This window comes from Nyctibius grandis, chromosome 2 (assembly GCF_013368605.1).
Source record: "Nyctibius grandis isolate bNycGra1 chromosome 2, bNycGra1.pri, whole genome shotgun sequence".
NCBI classification, from domain to species: Eukaryota; Metazoa; Chordata; class Aves; order Nyctibiiformes; family Nyctibiidae; genus Nyctibius; species Nyctibius grandis.
In genome coordinates, this window is record NC_090659.1 from 30,468,336 (window position 1) to 30,486,028 (window position 17,693).

Below are 17,693 nucleotides of genomic sequence, written 5' to 3' on the forward strand. Positions count from 1 at the left end.
AAAAAATCCCTGATTGATGCGCAGAATATGCACAGGCAGCAAATGTCTTAAGAGTTATAGGAAACGTTCATATCTGGTGCAGCCAGGAAATCCTAGTTTCAGTTGGGACGGCATGAGATCTGCATGAATTAATTAAATAAATAAATAATCTATCTTACCATTGCAAATATTTTTGTAACTTTGTCAGACAATGCTCGCTTAATGAGAAGATGAGCAGTACTCAAATTTTAACAAGTATTTCACTAATGCTTCAAATGTTCTGATGTGGAGTAGTAATTTCAAGGAGATGTTACAAAATCTAATGATGTTACCTTTCTAAAAATTGCTCCTTCCTTTACTTTTCCTCCTTCTCCAGCATGCAAAAATGGCTCAATACATGGATAAGGCAATTATGTATCTCCTCTTTCTTCCTTGCTATCTCTGTCTCAGTTCCCTTTATTTTTCCCAGTTTTTTCTGTTCTACCTTCCCAAGGTAACTTTAAGATGTTATGCTTTATCCCCATGTGTGGATGAACTCTGTGTCCAGCCCAGAACTGACTATTCAGATTTAACAGATGCCTAATGCACTAAAGCCAGGTAGATCGCCTTTGGATAGGATTCCTTTGTACTTTTGGTTAGTTCCTTAGGCAACTTAAAAGTAATCTGATAAGTATCTGCAGAGTTATAAATTATATGTTTAATAACATACCAAAGTATGTTGTTCTGGTGTTACAATAAACATTAAAATCTTCATAAGTGGGACCTATGCCTGACTCCTTAAAAAGAAATGCATCCTGTACCTCCCCTGTGTATCGTAGGCCGCCTACTTCTGAACGCAGTACTTGACAGACAGAAATAGGACCAGAAACCAATGCTATGCATGGTATAACTTGATAGACAAGGATAGTACGTCAAATAAAGAGCTTCTTCTGTGTACAGTGATGTAATTTCTACAGCTTATAATGCCTGCTCCATATAATGATAGTTTTTCCCCACTGGTTTCTGGAGGGAAAAAAAAAAAGGATTGGAACTATTGATGGCTCTGGGTACATTGCTGAATACCAACTTTAATACATTTTCTCTTAAAAATAGTAAAAAGTGCATTTTCTTTGTAACGGTGGTCATCAGGTTCAGGATGAAGAGTAAAACTAATTTCTTTTGTGTTTTTCTTTTTTAATATATTAATAACAGAAAGAGTTAATTCTTCCTCCCCTGATATTCTTCCACCTTGAATTTTTTTTCAGTCACTTCCCAACTAAAGATATTAAATGAAAAATTAGAAGCTTCAAAAAGAAGCTGTAGGAAGAACTACTTACAGGCTACAGTAAACATTATGGCTGTTCGCAAAGTGGTGCTTATGAGCTGTCTAGAAATTCAATTACTTTCTTTTTCCTTTCAAGAATGCTTTATATTACAGTGGGTAGGGAACACACATTTATCATGCTTTGTAGTCCAAGTTTTCTATCAAGTGCTGGTATTTAATTTGTATTATCCTTCACCTGTATGAAACAGCAGTTTTCCCAAATGTGGGGTAATATGAGACAAGCATATTTAGTATACCATTTAATTAAACACTCAGACTCTTTTGTGTGTTTCTGAAAATTTAAGATTCTTCAGTCACTTGTGCAATTGAGCCATTACAAACAGTATAAAGCAGCTGTGAAATTGGAAGGGGTTTAGAGGAATTAAATTCTATTCTGTTAGATTCCGACCCCCCCCCCCCCGTTGATCAACATCAACAGGGGCTTTTAAAGTGCTTTATCTTACTCTTTGACTATCCTTTCTTTTCTCCCCTTGAGAGAGGGGGATGCTTGGGGGTGGTGAGAGGAAGCCAAATAACCTAACAACAATCAATCTGTAATACTTCTCTGTGAATGAAATAAATCACAACTTTGATTTAGACAAATTCATCCTTACTTTGGCTACTTCAAATAAGGTTAAAACAGGAGTGGAAAACACTGGTCACCTTTAATTTATACAGCTATTTTTAGAAGCATGTTTTATTTTCTTTCAAAGATTTGCAAATGGTGTGTAATGAAGTGAAGCCTAGCTGTGGGCCAGCAAATGTTATCAGCTTTGCTGTGATGTTATCTTCACTGTAAGGAAAGGGTGCGTGTATTGTAAACAATTGCATATTAACACCTTGGTCCCATTAATCACAAACTTCTCTGATACGTGTCTCAGTGGCAGCCTCTACTAATTAACTCAGATGCTAATTGGGTCAGATGAAATAAAGTAGACAGCAGTCACTCAAGCAGACTAGAACAGCCTGTTCTCTAATTGCTTTTAATAGAGGAACAAAAAAAGAACTTGAAATATTACAGACTAGCACTAGCCACCACTGTGTACTTAGCGTGGTTATTTGTAATTAATACTTTAATACAAACTGAAACAAATGTTGGTTCTCCACGTATGGTTAACCCATCCTCCTCTGTGTTCTGCATGTGTGTGACATGAATTTTGGTGGCCTGTGACCATGTAAAGCATTTGTCTGATTTTTTTTTCATATGAACAAATCAGACAATCTGGGAGAAAATACATAAAAGCCAAAGCGCTTCCAAGCTTTGCAACTATGTATCACTAGGTGGCATTTGCTGAAAACAGTACAGCAATTTCATTTTTACATGAGAAGCCTGTGTGAAACACTAGGTACTAGTGTCATATTTTAGACTCTGATTACCTATTTTAAATCCTGATGCTTCTTTCAGCTTCGTTTGTTATTAGTTGACAGTCTGTCATTCAGAAAGTTTGTAGGCTCCTATTTTTGCTTTTTGATGTGTGCTGCTCTGACTGGCTCATGAATAAACTTTACTATCCTTGGTCCCTTGTCCTTTATAGTTCATATTTGAACATAAATAGAAACCTAGATGGTAAAAATCTCCAGCTAAGGAAAGACACAGTCAGTCTAACAGTAAGCATTTATATTCTGTTTTCTGAACAAAACAAAAATAATTGTCTATTTTTCATAAAAGTTATAAATATGAGATTTGTGGGTAACTTTATCTAGTTACATAACCTTGACTTTTTTATTTTTTATAATTATTCTCTGTTATAATAATACTCACATGTAGTGCTTCTGTCACAGCTTACTCTGAGGTGGCCTACTGATCAACTAAATGCTGCCCTCCAAATTTTAAAACCACAAACAAACAAAACCCCCCCCCCCCAAGAAACCCACAGCCTTTGTGTCCTGGCAAGCAAAATTCAGTGTTGGCCACAGCTCCTTTATCATGGTTTTCCTTCTCATAGGGCGTATAACAACTTCCCTGGTAAAAACCATAAAGGCTATGGCCGTTTAAAGTTTTTCAAAATGATGTTTCTTATTTTGTGGGTTTTGTTGGGGTTTTTTCTGTGACATTGCTGAAATACAGGATCTGCCAGTGCTGCTGTTTTCTGGTATGTGACTTTTCCCGGTCACAGCGGTGACAGGAACATTTATAATGCTGGAGTTTGCTTCGAGACGGCTTGGTACCAGCAGCCGAGGTGAGAGCACTCGCTTTCACTTTGAATTAGTTTCAGCAATTCTCAGATCACTGGTACAGGAGAGTAACAATGCTTATTACGGGTTGTCACCGACTGCACTGTGTACACAAACCAATTTTATGAGTCTTTAGCTGATGAGGATTTTCCCGGTGCTGGCTGTATGTTAGGGCTCGCGGGGGGACTGCTGCTGCCATGCTACCTGCTGGGGCCTATCAATCTGTCCTAAGGCTTCTTTCTTTCCTCTGCAAGGAGCAGCGTATGAAAATAGGCATGTGCTCCAAGGAGGGAAGAAAAAAGCTGATACCGATTCCCTCTTTCTTCTGCTATCAATTCCCATTTCCTCTGGGAAGGACAAAAATGGTTTAAAAGTAAGAACATCTGAAACCAGAGTTACTACAGGCAAGACGTAATTAACCTGTTTATCATGTCTAGTCACTCCTTCAAACAAATTAAACCTGTTTTTTTTTTTTTTTTTGAAACGTCAGTTAGGTTCTACCCTTTTGTGCAAGTTAAACCAACAACCAGAGTTGGGGATTGAGCAGCAACTGGTGCTTGGATGTACTGGCAATATGATTTCATTGGTGTCTGACTGCCAAAAAGGTGATAATATGGTTAAATCATACAATATTCTACAAGTTCCAGCCAACTGCAGTGGTTTCAGCCAGTATAGTACTTCTAACCGTTATGGAGGCTTGAGTTAAAGCAAACATGTTACCTCATTTTAGGGTGTAATACATGATCTACAGTGTTCAGAAAATACTACTGTAATGATGTACTAAAATAGCATGTACTTCTATTAATATATTATTAGGCCTACTTTTCATTTGTCAATATGTGTATGTGACACTGAAAAATAGATAATAAACATTGCTCATAGAAAGCTGTATATCCAAACTAATAATTATATATTTCCATGTAAATACAACTTAAGTAATAATCTGAACTCCTTCCTTGTCGAGCACTGGCTTCTCAGGCAGAGAGGAATAAGTTTGTTCTTTAATTTTGAGAAGATATTTCTTTTTTTTGTAGAGAATTCTGATGTATTGAAATACTGGGGCTTCTTAGGTTTCGTTTTAGGAGTAATTTACCATTGGGAAGAACCTGAATCCAAAGTCATTGCTGGTTATAAAAGAATAAAAGAAAACTAACAAACAAAACCAGCAAACCTTGTGTTTGCAAAGCTGTGAATAACCAGGGGACTCCTGGTTCACATCCTTATTCTTGAAAATCTAAGGCAAGGGTGGGTCGCCAACATTTGAGCCGGAGGTCCTGAAAGTCAGTGTGGTGTTACATGAGATGGGAGAAGAAAGCAGCTGCCACTCTGTTCCTATTCCCTTACCCTGCTGATGAGAGGAGATACGAAATCAGGGCCCTCTTCCAGCCCTACAGCTGTCATTAGCTACTCCACTTAACAGCCAACCAGCAAGAAGACAACAAGCAGCCCATAGAGGCCATGAGAAAGGTTATTGCCTATTAGCAGTTCTGTTCGTTCTTCCTGGGTCAAATACATAGACACAGAGAAGCACAATCAGTTCCCAAAGTGTGTGTATGTGGTAGACAAGAGAAGGACTAGGACAACTGCTGGGAATACCATTACCGATGTATGAATTAGAGCTGAATACCCCATGTTGTGTATAGGGAGGAAGGAGGGGATGGGGACGAGCAGAGTTGAGATTAAGTCTTTTTGATGTAGTAATATCCTTGCTCCTTTCCTAAACTTGCCTTGAATCTTACTAAATGTTCTCAGAAAACGTTAATATACTATTTCTGGGAGGACTGACTTCTACTTTTTTATATTAATGAGGGTTTTCTGGATGCTGAAGATTCTGCTCAGATTTTGAATAGGTTCATCAGTGTTTTGAGAAGCCTGAACTGGTCTCATTATGGTGGTTTGACTCAGGTTCCACACTAAAGTCTCAAGGGGTAGCACAGGGGACACGGAGGTTTTTACAGTATTCAGAAAAAGTCAACACACCGTTCATCAGTATATTTATAGAAGATGGACAAAGGACATATTGCCTTACATGAGCAATAGACTTGAAATCATTGTCTGTCTGTCAAAGCAGTCTATTGTATTTCCTGTCAGCTTGTGAATGTCTTGGATGACCTCAATGACTAAAAATCAAAGCTAGTCCGCTCAAATATCATTCAGTCATTGTATTGCATTGATTTCTTTTTCCCCTCTCAGATAAGCAAGAATGAGAAGGGAACATTTCTCAGCAGTTGTAGTTACTGGCAGAGTATCGTAAGAATGTGCTGAAAATCTCTAAGAATAGTGAGTCGATGGAGACAGAGGATCAATAATGTGACTGTCTGTGGCGTCTTTTGTTCCTAGTGCTCCCACTATTGCTAGTGCTCCCCACTCACTGAAGCACATCCTGGCCTTTTCTAAATCTGCATTGTTTGGCCACTAGAAAATCAAATAGCAATTTTGATGGTTTTATTCTCTAAAGTGCAGTGTTCCAATGAACCTGCAGTTGCCATGAATGAAGGAATTGACACCTGCCTTAACACCATTGTTTCAAACTTTCCAGCTACTTTAGGGGAATTCTTTTTTTTTTCTTTTTTCCTCTTTGTTTTTTCTTTTTTCTTCTTTCTTCCTGATGGTTACTGGTAGACAAAACCTAGCTATTCAATTATTGTTTGACTCAGCTCAAGGCAACACTGGGTAACAGAATAAGACAAGTCTCCTTTCCTGTTTGTGTTCCAACCGTGATGGAACTGCCTGCTGAAGACTGCATAAAATCTTCTATCACACAGCCAAGCCTCCTATCACTGCCTATCTCTGCAGTGATTCAAATATTCTACACATATTATGTAACATCTTTATTAACACATTAAAGACAATGATTTGTTTGTTTGTTTCAAATTAAATCTTATAATCTAGGGATATGGATCATTTCCCATATCCCTGAACTGCCAGTGCACTTTTGTTGAACGTCTTCTCATTTTCAAAAATGGGCTTTACTTATTCTTGAGGAGAGTTTCCTAAGACACTTGCACTGGAAATCACCATCCACATTTGTGGAAGGCAGAATGCAAATGGCATGAAAGATGGCGTCTTGATGTTGCAGTCTATAGGAGGAGAGGCTGTGGAGTCTTCATCCTTGGAGATGTTCGAAAACAGACGACGTGGTCTTAGGCAACTGGCTTTAGGTGATCTTTCTCGAGCAGAGGGGTTGGACCAGATGACCTCCAGAGGTCCCTTCCAACCTCAGCCATTCTGTGAGTCTGTGCAAGCATTATTTGTTCAGGTGTGTTGAGTAAGAGAGGATAAAGATCCTCTAGAAAAATAGGGAAGGATGCACCAAAGAGTGGAAGCTTCCTTCCCCCCACTCCATGTTTTCTGAGGGAGAGTGTCTTATATCATACAAATAGAATAATGTAGTGTCATGTATACTGTATGTTTCTGAACCTTGGTTCATTTAAAATCTGCTTAGTATTCATCAGCTCACATTGTTAAAAAGTACTGGGTTTTTTATGACTTGTTAACACTGCTGTTATGCTTTCAGAATAGTGTCTAGAGTATACTACATATTTGAAAATAATTTCTTTTACTGTTGCCATTTTTTATTTAAAATGTTTGGTGGTGTTTGGCAGGGGTAGAAAAATAAGTGTGGTTTACTAAGGGATGACAACATAATGCTGGCTTTTTTGTGGAAAACAGATGGGTATTTCATTTGAGTAGGAGGTTGCAAACGTGAAATACTTCATTAAGTATCTAGGAAAGCTGTCTGGTAACTACTTGCCATTAACAATAGCATTTTTGTTCTGTTGGATCCTGATTGCATGTTCCTAAGCATTCTTCAGCGTACCACTTGTCTCTATTAGCCTTACCACCTGATTAAATCTTAGAACTATCCTTTGTCACATGATTAGCTCCATTAATACTGCACTTTCTTTCCCGGCCATAATTTCCTATAAGCTCCAGCCTGGAATAATACTTTTAAAGTCAAATGTGCATTTAGCTAATTCAAGAGGTTCACATTCACAGTTGCCAAGCTGGATGCTCATCCTACCAGAAATGTATCAGAACTGTAAGATCCATTTGTGAATGTGTTCTAGTTAAAACAAGGTCTGCACAGCAGTACTAGAGGCTCACTCTAGTGCATGAAAATTAGATAAATGTCACAGGTCAGAATCTTTTTTTTTTCTGGAAGGCTTTCTATAGACCTCAATATGTTCATCTTCTGAGTTGATAACCTACAGAAAGGAGGTTAAACCTGTTCCACTCAATGTCCAGCATTTTGAGAAAAGCATATTTTTGCTGTGGGAAGTGATCGCGTTATTATTGTGATAAAGGAATTCAGGATCTGTGCCAATGTTTCATGTTTAGATTTAACCTGAAGAGGTTAAATCTGAAGATTTAAGCTGTTTAGATTTAACCTGAAGAGGTTTGCTGCTGAAGGATATATTATAAACACAGTGTTATAAAAGTGGCAGCTTAGTATTTTTGGCACATTTCTACAGCATGCAGACAAACGTCATTCAGCTTCCATGTCTAGCATTCAATCCATAAATCTGGGTTAGGAAAACATCTTTTTTTTGAAAAACATCATGCTTACTGTGGGGAAATCATGCCATGCATTACCAAAAGATTGGTTCTTTTTTTAGTTTAGGAGAGTGCCACTAACAAATTGCTGTGGTATAAACATGTCAGAGCAAGCATCTAGAGAGAAAAGTGCTTGAAATGATCTCTGTATAAACATAACAGCAGTGGAATAGATTTCTGTTTGCAAAGGTAATGGAACATTGCCTGAACTTTGAATAAGTTTCAAATGTTCAAGTTGTGCTTTTAACTCTCATTTTCCTCATGAGACCCTGGTTTTTATCAGCTTGATGGACATGAATTAATTGGTGACTAGCAGTTAAATCTTTGGCTTATATCTGTGTGTGGAGGGGGGGAAAAATCAAACCACACACTGTTACTGAATATTCCACTACGGTAGCCTGGGGTGGAAAAGAGAAATTTTAAACAGTTTGAAAGAGGCATTTTTGCCTTTTCCCCTGCAAAATCCCACCTACTATCTCAAAATTCTACCCCATTTTAAGGTTGCATGTGGCATTTTTACCAGACATGATTAAACAGGAGTAGCTATTTATATGTAATATTTTATACAAAGTTGCTGAAGAAGTTTGTAATACAACATCAGATTGAACATATATCTTCCACCAACAAAATGCATCTTCCTTCTCCCATCTTCTGTGTATTGCACATGGCTGGAATAAATCAAAACTATATAATAAACAGCTTACTAACAGTCAACAAAGAGGGAAGTGATGCTTGTGGGGAAAAAAATAAATTTTAACAGCTCTAGCATAATTTATTATCAAAAGCATGCATCTCCTCTCCACATGCTGTTTCTTTTGATGAATCTCTAACTATGCAACTATCACTTTCAGCCAGGGGATGAAGCAAGCAGCATTATTTTATTGTAGCAAATTGCAGTTTATTGTAGCAAATGCTCATGTATTAGTGGCAGAATGTATATAATGTATATAATGCCTGGCTTCTATAGCGTGTTTCCAGCAGTACTATTGTGTCGTAAATCTTTTCACTCAAGATCATTTGAAAGCAATTAGAATACACTTCTTCTTGTATGCAGATTTTTTTTTTTATAATGAAATAGCAGCTTTATGAAATCTAGTATTATTTTTTCATAAGTATGTTTTATTGTTGAGAATGGAAAACATTCTCATGAAAGGCACTTTTAAAGTGCTATTCAGGTGAGGTTTTAAGAACAAAAGATATAGTTGTATCAAAAAGATTTACCTTGTCTCCTTGGAGGGGTGGAGGGAGGGAAAGCAAAGTACATTATTAATGCTGTGCATTTCTCATGTAGCTCATCCATACCTGTCTTTCAAATTCAGCTGAATCCATTAACATTATTAATTGCTGAACATTTCAGATGGGAATTTAATATCCCTTTTCATGTAAGAATTGTAAAGAATTTTACTGCAAACCAAAAGGCAGCATCGAGTGAGCTTTATTTTAGTATAAGTGTTCTGCAGCCTTTTCCACATATGCCCTTTAATTCTAGTTTGGTTTGACTTTGTGTACAGAGAGGGCTACCATTCTGTATTATTTCAGGTATGATGCCTAATAGATCTTTTTGAGCGAATGTTTATTACATTCTAATTTGAAGATATATTTCTCTTCCCACCTACATAAAATATGTTAGAATTGTACCTTTGTGTGTCCAGTTCCATTCTGCATCAAGACTGTACTTATAACTTAGATACAGAAATCAAGGCCTAAGATAATCATCTCCCTCTACAATGTTTTTTGTATTAAAGAATTGAGAATGAATTTCATGTATGGCTGAACAAATGTATGGGGTTTTTTTTTCTTTTTCCACTAGAGGAAAAATATATAACAAATTGTGACAGGTAAATAGCTGCAAGACAGAAAAGGCATAAAGTATGGCAGGGGCTTCCAATTGAAAACTATCGTTGTGATCCAGAAGGCTTCACTTCCTCAAGGAATTTGAGGATGTGCATATGAACTTGTTATTTCAAGTACTTCTCTAAAAGTGCTGTAGAAGAGTTTCCTGCTGCCAAAACCATTGGGTAATGTGTTTTTTTATACTTATATGAAATTAAAATCTTGAATGGGATATCTGAACCTGTAGGCTTTCAAAATTATATTGACGTAATCGTCAAGGACAGAATATATCCAAATATATGCCCTGAATGTGTTTGAATTATTAGTAGTAGCTTTACTACAAACCAAGACTGAAGCTTTAATCAATAATATTGTGCTTCTTCGTTGAATAATTCTAATGAAGTGTTTTACTTTTCTCTGGCAGATGAACGGGAAGATGTTCAAAAGAAAACATTCACAAAATGGATAAATGCACAGTTTGCTAAGGTAATTAAATATTTTTGTTTATTTATAAACAAAAATACATTTTGTATATTTTTCGAAAAAACTGATATTCTTCCACTGAGTCTTGATTTTCGAGGTAACAGTTACAAGTTTCAGGTGTTGCTGAATGCAGCTTACTGATTTATTAGAAAAAAAGCCCAAGTTTTATTCCCTTGATTTCAGTAGGGATTGAAATGTAAAAAGCTGTGCTCCTCTCAAAATGTTCTCTGCTTCGATTTACTTTGCCTTTTCTCAAACTAGTGATGCACATGTATTACTGTTCGTTGGACTCCTTTGTTATGTTCCTAATATACAGAGGAATTTCTTCTGTTGGGCTTGTCTTTTCTTGTTTCTCATTGCAATCACAAATTTAACAAAACCAGATGAATTGGAGAGGAGCAAGGTCAAAGATGAGAGGTGTGATCCAGTCAGCAAATCATGAAAGTCAATTATAATACTTTTTGGAATAGTTATCTTTGTGAACTGTTGGAGAATGGTAAAGATCTCAAATGTACTGGAAAAAAGAGCAAATAACTAACTTATTTAAAGGAGCCCCCCAGCAACATATAATAATTTTAACTTTAATACACAGGAAAAATTGTGCTCAAACTATTAATTTTATTAAACATTTTTTAAATTCCTGGAGGATAATTACTGAACTGTATTTGCCAGTAATAAACTAAATTAATCCCATAATCTGTCATTTTATCTGCTAGGGAATAATTGGCAATAGACAACAATGAAATAGTAGCTGTGATATATCTTCTGTTTAGTCTGGTTTTTGATTGTGTCCCATCTGATTCTCCCCATTAAAACAGAAGAGTAAAATAATCTGAATATGTCCACCATAATGTTGAAAAATATGCTCAGAGCAGTGGTTCAGTCAAACAGGGAGTCCCACAGGACTTATTCATCATCTGGAGTATTTTCTGGTTGCGATGAAATGATTAAGACAGCACGTGTTTGTGCTCAGCATCTTTACAGCAGTGACATCCAGCACATCGGAGGACTGGATCAGGATGAAATACAATCTGGAACAAATGGTCTCAAGTTGATGAATGAATTACAAGACAAGTGTGAAGTGTCATATTTAGGACAGAAATAAAATATATGCATACAGAAGGAGGGATAACTGGGCTGGCGATAATAACGGAAAGAAAAGCTCTGGGAAGTGCGGTGAATCACAAACAAAAATGAGTCAGCAACATGGTACTATTGCAAAAAAAAAAAAGGCAAATTTATTATGGCACTACGGCTCAAGTTTTTCTTTGCCTCATGCATCACCTGTGTTTTGGACAGCGTCTTTTTATTTCAACAATCAATCTACTAAAAACCCCTTGATCTTTAAATCTTGGACAAATTACTCTTGTCCCACAAAATTGTTACCCATAACAACAGGATAGTCAGGCTAAAATGGGAAAACGTGTCTGGTAAGCTTAGTAATAGCTGCTGGCTGCCTGTGTGGTGCACATGCAGAAATCATGGTTTGATCCTCAGTGCAGTCATGTACCATGCAAGCTTTATTTCTGTCTAGGGTTTTCAGGACAGAAATACAGGAGGCCCTGCTTGTATTCCGCTGCAACATGAGCAGTCATAGTTAATAGCTGTGTGCTCTCCTTGGACTGTGTCTCTTCCTCTTCTGAAGACCAAGATGTTTCGGGAGAGGTGGTCTTCCAAACACGAGAGTGAATCTCCATGTGAAATCTACAGATTATCCACCTTCTTCTCCTGACTTGTTTTCAGTGGTTCAAATCCGTCTCTGTTTCTAGCTGTGGAATTGATTGCAGTTAACGGGCTACTCCTGCTTAATGATTTCTCACCATTGTTAGCTTTGTAAAAGTGTTAAATAAATGATTTTCATTGTAGAATTGGTTTGCATTCACTCCAATGTGGTTCTAGCGGTGCTGTCTTGAGTAGATTAGACCTCGGGGCTGGAATTAAGATAGAGGAATAGATTACATCACCCATTTCTCTTATTTGTGAATGGTGGAATCCAGGTCATTAATGAACTGTAAAATATTTAGAGTTGAATGAAATTGTTTTATACAATTCCCACCCATCCATCCCACCCTCTATAGCTAAAAAAAATATCCTACTTGTGGAGTCAAAGTAAAAGCTTAGTTCTAGATGTTCTAAATCTTCATTTGTGTTGAGTCTGTAGTTCATTGCCCCCCAAAGAGCTGTATTCATTTCCTCAAAATTCAGTGTCTAGAGTACCTGTGCATCAGTACACTTACTCTCAGGCTAAGCTTTGAAAATACTCATGTTTGCAAACTGCTTTCATGTGACTAGTAATGTAAATACAAATAATGCTTTTAATGTCAGAAGTTATAAATTGTTGAAAAATAATTTCCTAATTTATTCATCTTCACCATAACTTAAGCACCCACATATAATTTTTGTTTGTGGGGGAAAAAAAAAAAACAAACTATTGTTTGAATCACAGATCTGGAGGGAAGTAGTAGACCTTCTGGTCTTGCATGCAGTGACATTTTAGTTGAATCATGTGTAGATACTTTGGACTCAGATGCCCTGAGTTCAGCAATTAACTCTGGTACCTCTTATATAAGGAGTAAAGTCCCTAACATGAAATCCATAACAAACTCTCAACCACACCATCTAGGCAATTTTACGTCTGTGATGTGCAAACCATAGAAACCTCTGGAGTGCTACCAAGAAGTCCATGAAAGGGTATCTAGGAAAAGCTAGCAAAACTGTCAGCAAGATTACAATTGCTGTAGGTGAGGCCATGTCTCCTCCAAACTTTTTTGGCATGTTGAGTGGAGTGCTCTAAATGGAAAAACTGGGGAAAATGCATTTGCAAGTCTCTCTTACAGCTTGTCTAAAGAACAGGTTCCTCTCTAATTCCTACTTCTTTTACTAGCCAAAAAGTGGATTATGCAGAAAATCCGTGCTTTAAAGATTACAGTATGTCACTCATCTATAAGCAACTCATCATTGTTTCAGTAAGATAGGCCAATGTTTGTGAGATAAAATGCTTAGTAAATTAAAAGTATAGGAGAAATGGGAGAATGTAATCCAAGAGACTTGTGCTTTCCCCCTTCTAATCATAAACATTGTGTATGATTTTCTTTAGTGATACTTTCTTGGTTTACCATCTAAATGGCACGCAATAAGTTGAAACTCAAAGCAACTTTAAAAATGTGGAGCATATTACTTCAATATCATTTTATTCAGAAAGAGCTTTTCTTTGTCCTCAGAATGAGTTTATTTATAAAATAATGAAGTTCTGCAGAGTGTGTGTAATGATAGCAAAGGAACGTATTGCAACCTAGTTTTTATTAATAGAGCTCTCACAAGAGATATATCTAGTCCTGGGTATGATAGCTTTTGCTCAGATCTCAACTTTTAAAATCTGAAATAACTGAAACCTTTGTTTATAAATGAAGCACAGAATCTTAACTATGTGTTTTGGGAGAATGCAAATATATCACAAGACCTCAAGTGTAGCAGGTCTCTGCTGGAACTTTAAAAGAGGCACAACAATTACGTTAACAATGCCTGTACCCCATTTTAATTGAGCTTGTGTTGTCTCGCTGGTTAAACATTTTTAGTTGTTCACTGCATAATAGGCTTCAAAATAGAAAGAATTGCTGAAGATGGAAATGTTCTTTACTTCCATGTAGGAAAGAGCTTGTAAATGGCATTTAATTTTAAAATGAAAACCTGAAAATTCCAGAACAAAAAAAAAAAACACAACCAAAACCCACCCTAAAAAGCAAATTTGTGAATTTGTGAATGAGATTTCAACATTTTAATGTGCAATATCAAAAACCAGGTGTTCATTAAATTGCTTGTAAATTCAGAAGTTTAAGTAAGTTGTCCACATTTCTGCTACAAAAGGGTAAAAAATTTTACTACATAGTCGAAGAAAACATTATATATGACAGTACACTTTTTCGTGTAAACATGGAAATTATTAATCTTCAACCAGGTAGGAGCAAGAGTCAGAAAAAAGAGAATGGTAGAATTTGGGGAGTGGGGGGAAGTGGGTAATTTTTTACAGTTTCTCTACCTCATGCTTTGGTTTTCCTCCTGTTGTTATTGAAGAAGACAGAATATGAAATAAATTTAAGGATACCCAATATTTCATTACTTATCTTTATGGAAAGCCAAGATCATTCAGTAAATAATCCTTTTAATGGAGAATTTAAGTCATGAAAAATGGCAGCTTTTTACAGGCAGGTGGAATATTAAGAGGTAGTTGTTTGTGTGGTGACTGTGGAATTAGATTCTCATTCTTGTAGTGATCATGTAAAGAAACGAAGTAAAGATGCAGCCTGTGCCAAAGAATGTAAGGTTGACAGACTAATTTAAGATATAGGTGGCTAGTAGAATAACAGCAAAATTAAATGCAGTTTTTACTAATGAAGTTGTTTTGAATAGCAGCTAGATTGTTCAGTCAACTGATATATGCAGGGATAAAAGGAACACAGAAGGGGCATTGCTTACAACTTTAATCAAATTACGTAGTCAAAATAATTTCCTAATTACCCAGTGTTCGTATGTCATTTATATGATAGGAGGTGTGGTGATGGTCTCAGTTCTTTCCCTCTTCTTGAATTCATGGACAACCTGATGTTATTCAAGACTCCCATTCACTTTAGTGGTCTCGTGATTGTAGATTAAATGCCTTCTGCATATCAGATAACAAAAACTACTGATACAAATGAAATGTTTACTGACCTTTTGAAGAAGTATGCCAATATTTGAGGTACAGAGAGACTGTACTACCATAAGTCTGGCGTCTGATAGAGAAATGTGCAGTACTGCTTTTGCTTACACACCGGCTCCGTTTTCTGTGCTATCACTCACAATGACTTCAAATTAAACAAATTTAAAAAGCCAGTCATGACAAACTGAATTCTAAGTGTTGCAGACTCTGGGAGGGGAGTAGTCTGGTGAAGCTTTGTGGAGAAGACAATAATAGTTTCGTTTGTCAAATTTCTTTATGATTTAGCTTCTATGGAAATGTGTTAACTGCTGTGACTAATCTACATCAAACTCCATCAGATGTACCATCTCTTTACCCATATTTCTGGACTATAATTAATAATTATGAAAAGGAGCTGGAGGGAGAGGGGGGTTGGCAACAAATCACAAAAACACAGGATAAAATGTTCCGTATTGGCTCTGTCCAAACTGCTATCTTGACACCTAACCTATATGTCAAATGAAGATAGCTGCTTAGATGAGTGAGTGACCAGTAGGAAAATTAGAATTAAATCCTATACTTGGAGGTTCAGATCAGTGTGCTCAAGCTTCACTGATGTCTGCTGGTGTGTTGTATTTTCTAAAAGCAGTAATTGCATATGCATGTCTATGAGAAGACTAGGAAAGATCCCTAGCTGTTTCACATAATAAAAGTAATCAGTAGGGTGTGCTGGTGTTGTAGGATTTGTTTTAGAATTGAGTTCTAGAGAGTACATCAACACTGGCTTTGCAGGACAAACTTTAATATCATTGTAGACAAGTTCAGAAAAGTTCATACAGATAGCTGTGGTGCTTTAACTATTTACACAGAATTTAGTGCCTGTGTAAAAGCCTGTTGAGAAACAGAGTAAATAAAAGCTTGCTGAGCTCCATGTTGCCACAGATTAGCCTGCAGCCGCTCCCAGTCAAAAGCGTTTGCATCTAGCCCTGTATTTTTAAAGTATGTTGAACCAGTACCTGACACTGCAGTGTAGATGTATTCTCAAACTGTGTAATTCATCCAGTCTTTATTACTGTTTTCATTTAAAAAACAGAAATCAGACTGAGCTCTTCCTACATTATCTGATACCCAAACTGTTTTGTGTTAAGGTAGAATTTAAAGAGGCGGGAGGTGTTTGAACTTTTTTTTATCAAATGCAAACTAGGCTCATTTGCACTCATTCTTGATTACAGGGGGAGTGGGGGGGAAAGCTTATTCTTTTAAATTAATAGGTAAAAAGAGTTACTGATAAATTCTCCTAAAAAGAGTAATTGTGGCCAAAGTAAATGAGGATTGAATGCTAACCCTACACCAAGCCTTGAGGAATCGTAGAACTGAGCAACCAACACTCACTAATAGTCAGTGTAGCATCTACCAGGTCACGAAGTAGCATGTATTGTAATTTTACTGGTGACGCTGCATATTCACACTATGACTTGCTTCAGAACTTCTGGTTTTGTGCCCATATCCATTTCCTTATTTGGGTCAGTAGAATTATGCAGAATTCACCAAAACCAAAGTTGTGCTCTATTCATCTAAGGAGCACTAACATGGAGATAAATGTCAAGGAGGACCAGGTAGCACATGTAAGAACATTTACTCCAGGACATAAAAAAGATGGATTGTCAGTAAAATTTTGAAATTGTGTCTGTGGTAAAACCCTGATCAAATCTTTCATGGCTGTTTATTAAAAGTGAATATGGTAGATGTCAGCTCAACTCCTTAACTAAACATTGATGATACCTTTTGGAGCAGCCTCAGAATTACTTTTTTTTATTTTTTCTGAAAGAAAACTTTCAGAAAATCACACATGTTTAAAATTGTAGCATTTGTGATAAATCTGAAAAAATTGTAATTGGTATTAGTTGATGTTGGTAAGACACCATGATTGATATTCATCCATCCTAAACACCTAATTTATCTGTTCTGTGTCTCTGTTGCTAGCCTTTTTAAGTGCTACAGTGAAAGTGATGAGAAAGAGCCGTTTACTAATGTGGGAGCCAAATTAATCTGCTCTGCTACAGTGTGGCAAATAACCAGAACTCTCACTGAAGATTAATAGTGCTTAACCTTGCTTTCCAGCTCTGTGTGATCAACACTACCCTTGGGATACATACTGTTTTAAAATACTGGGCTCTCTCATACCAATAACCTTTCTATAATATGTCTTTCAAGAGCACACCAAAGGCCCATCATGCCTATTTTGTATTACTAAAGGAAAAGCTTTTCATCTTTTTTTTTGAAAACAAATGATGTTTAAAGCTGGTATAGAAAACACATTTGCATTGTTAAGTGATTTTCCTTTTTTGGGTATCTACAGAATATATAAGCAAGTGTCAGGCAAAACACATGCTCAAAATTATTTACATTGATATATGGTAAATTACCTATTAGATCTCCATATTCTATATCTTTTTTTTTTTATGATGCAGTAAAATGGGATATATCCTGTGTGAATATTTATTATGTTTCGAATAAGTTTCCTTTGAAATGAGAAATAACTTAAAAATTATTTTTACTGTATTTTTAAGGTGATACCAATGGCAATATTGCCATTTATTTTACCCAGAATTGTATTCTAGAACTTCTGTTATCTATTAATATATTTTATAGATTTTGTTGTATGACCGAGAAAGTTACCATGAACAG

The 17,693-nt window shown here is 36.5% G+C and overlaps 1 protein-coding gene across 1 annotated transcript in view; it reads left to right on the forward strand.

Moving 5' to 3' along the window:
- Positions 1-17,693, forward strand: part of DMD (dystrophin) — a 1,374,504-nt gene that overhangs the window by 302,293 nt on the left and 1,054,518 nt on the right. Inside the window, 1 exon segment of the mRNA XM_068422827.1 lies at positions 10,272-10,333. Within this exon segment, the coding sequence (XP_068278928.1) occupies positions 10,272-10,333 (62 nt within the window).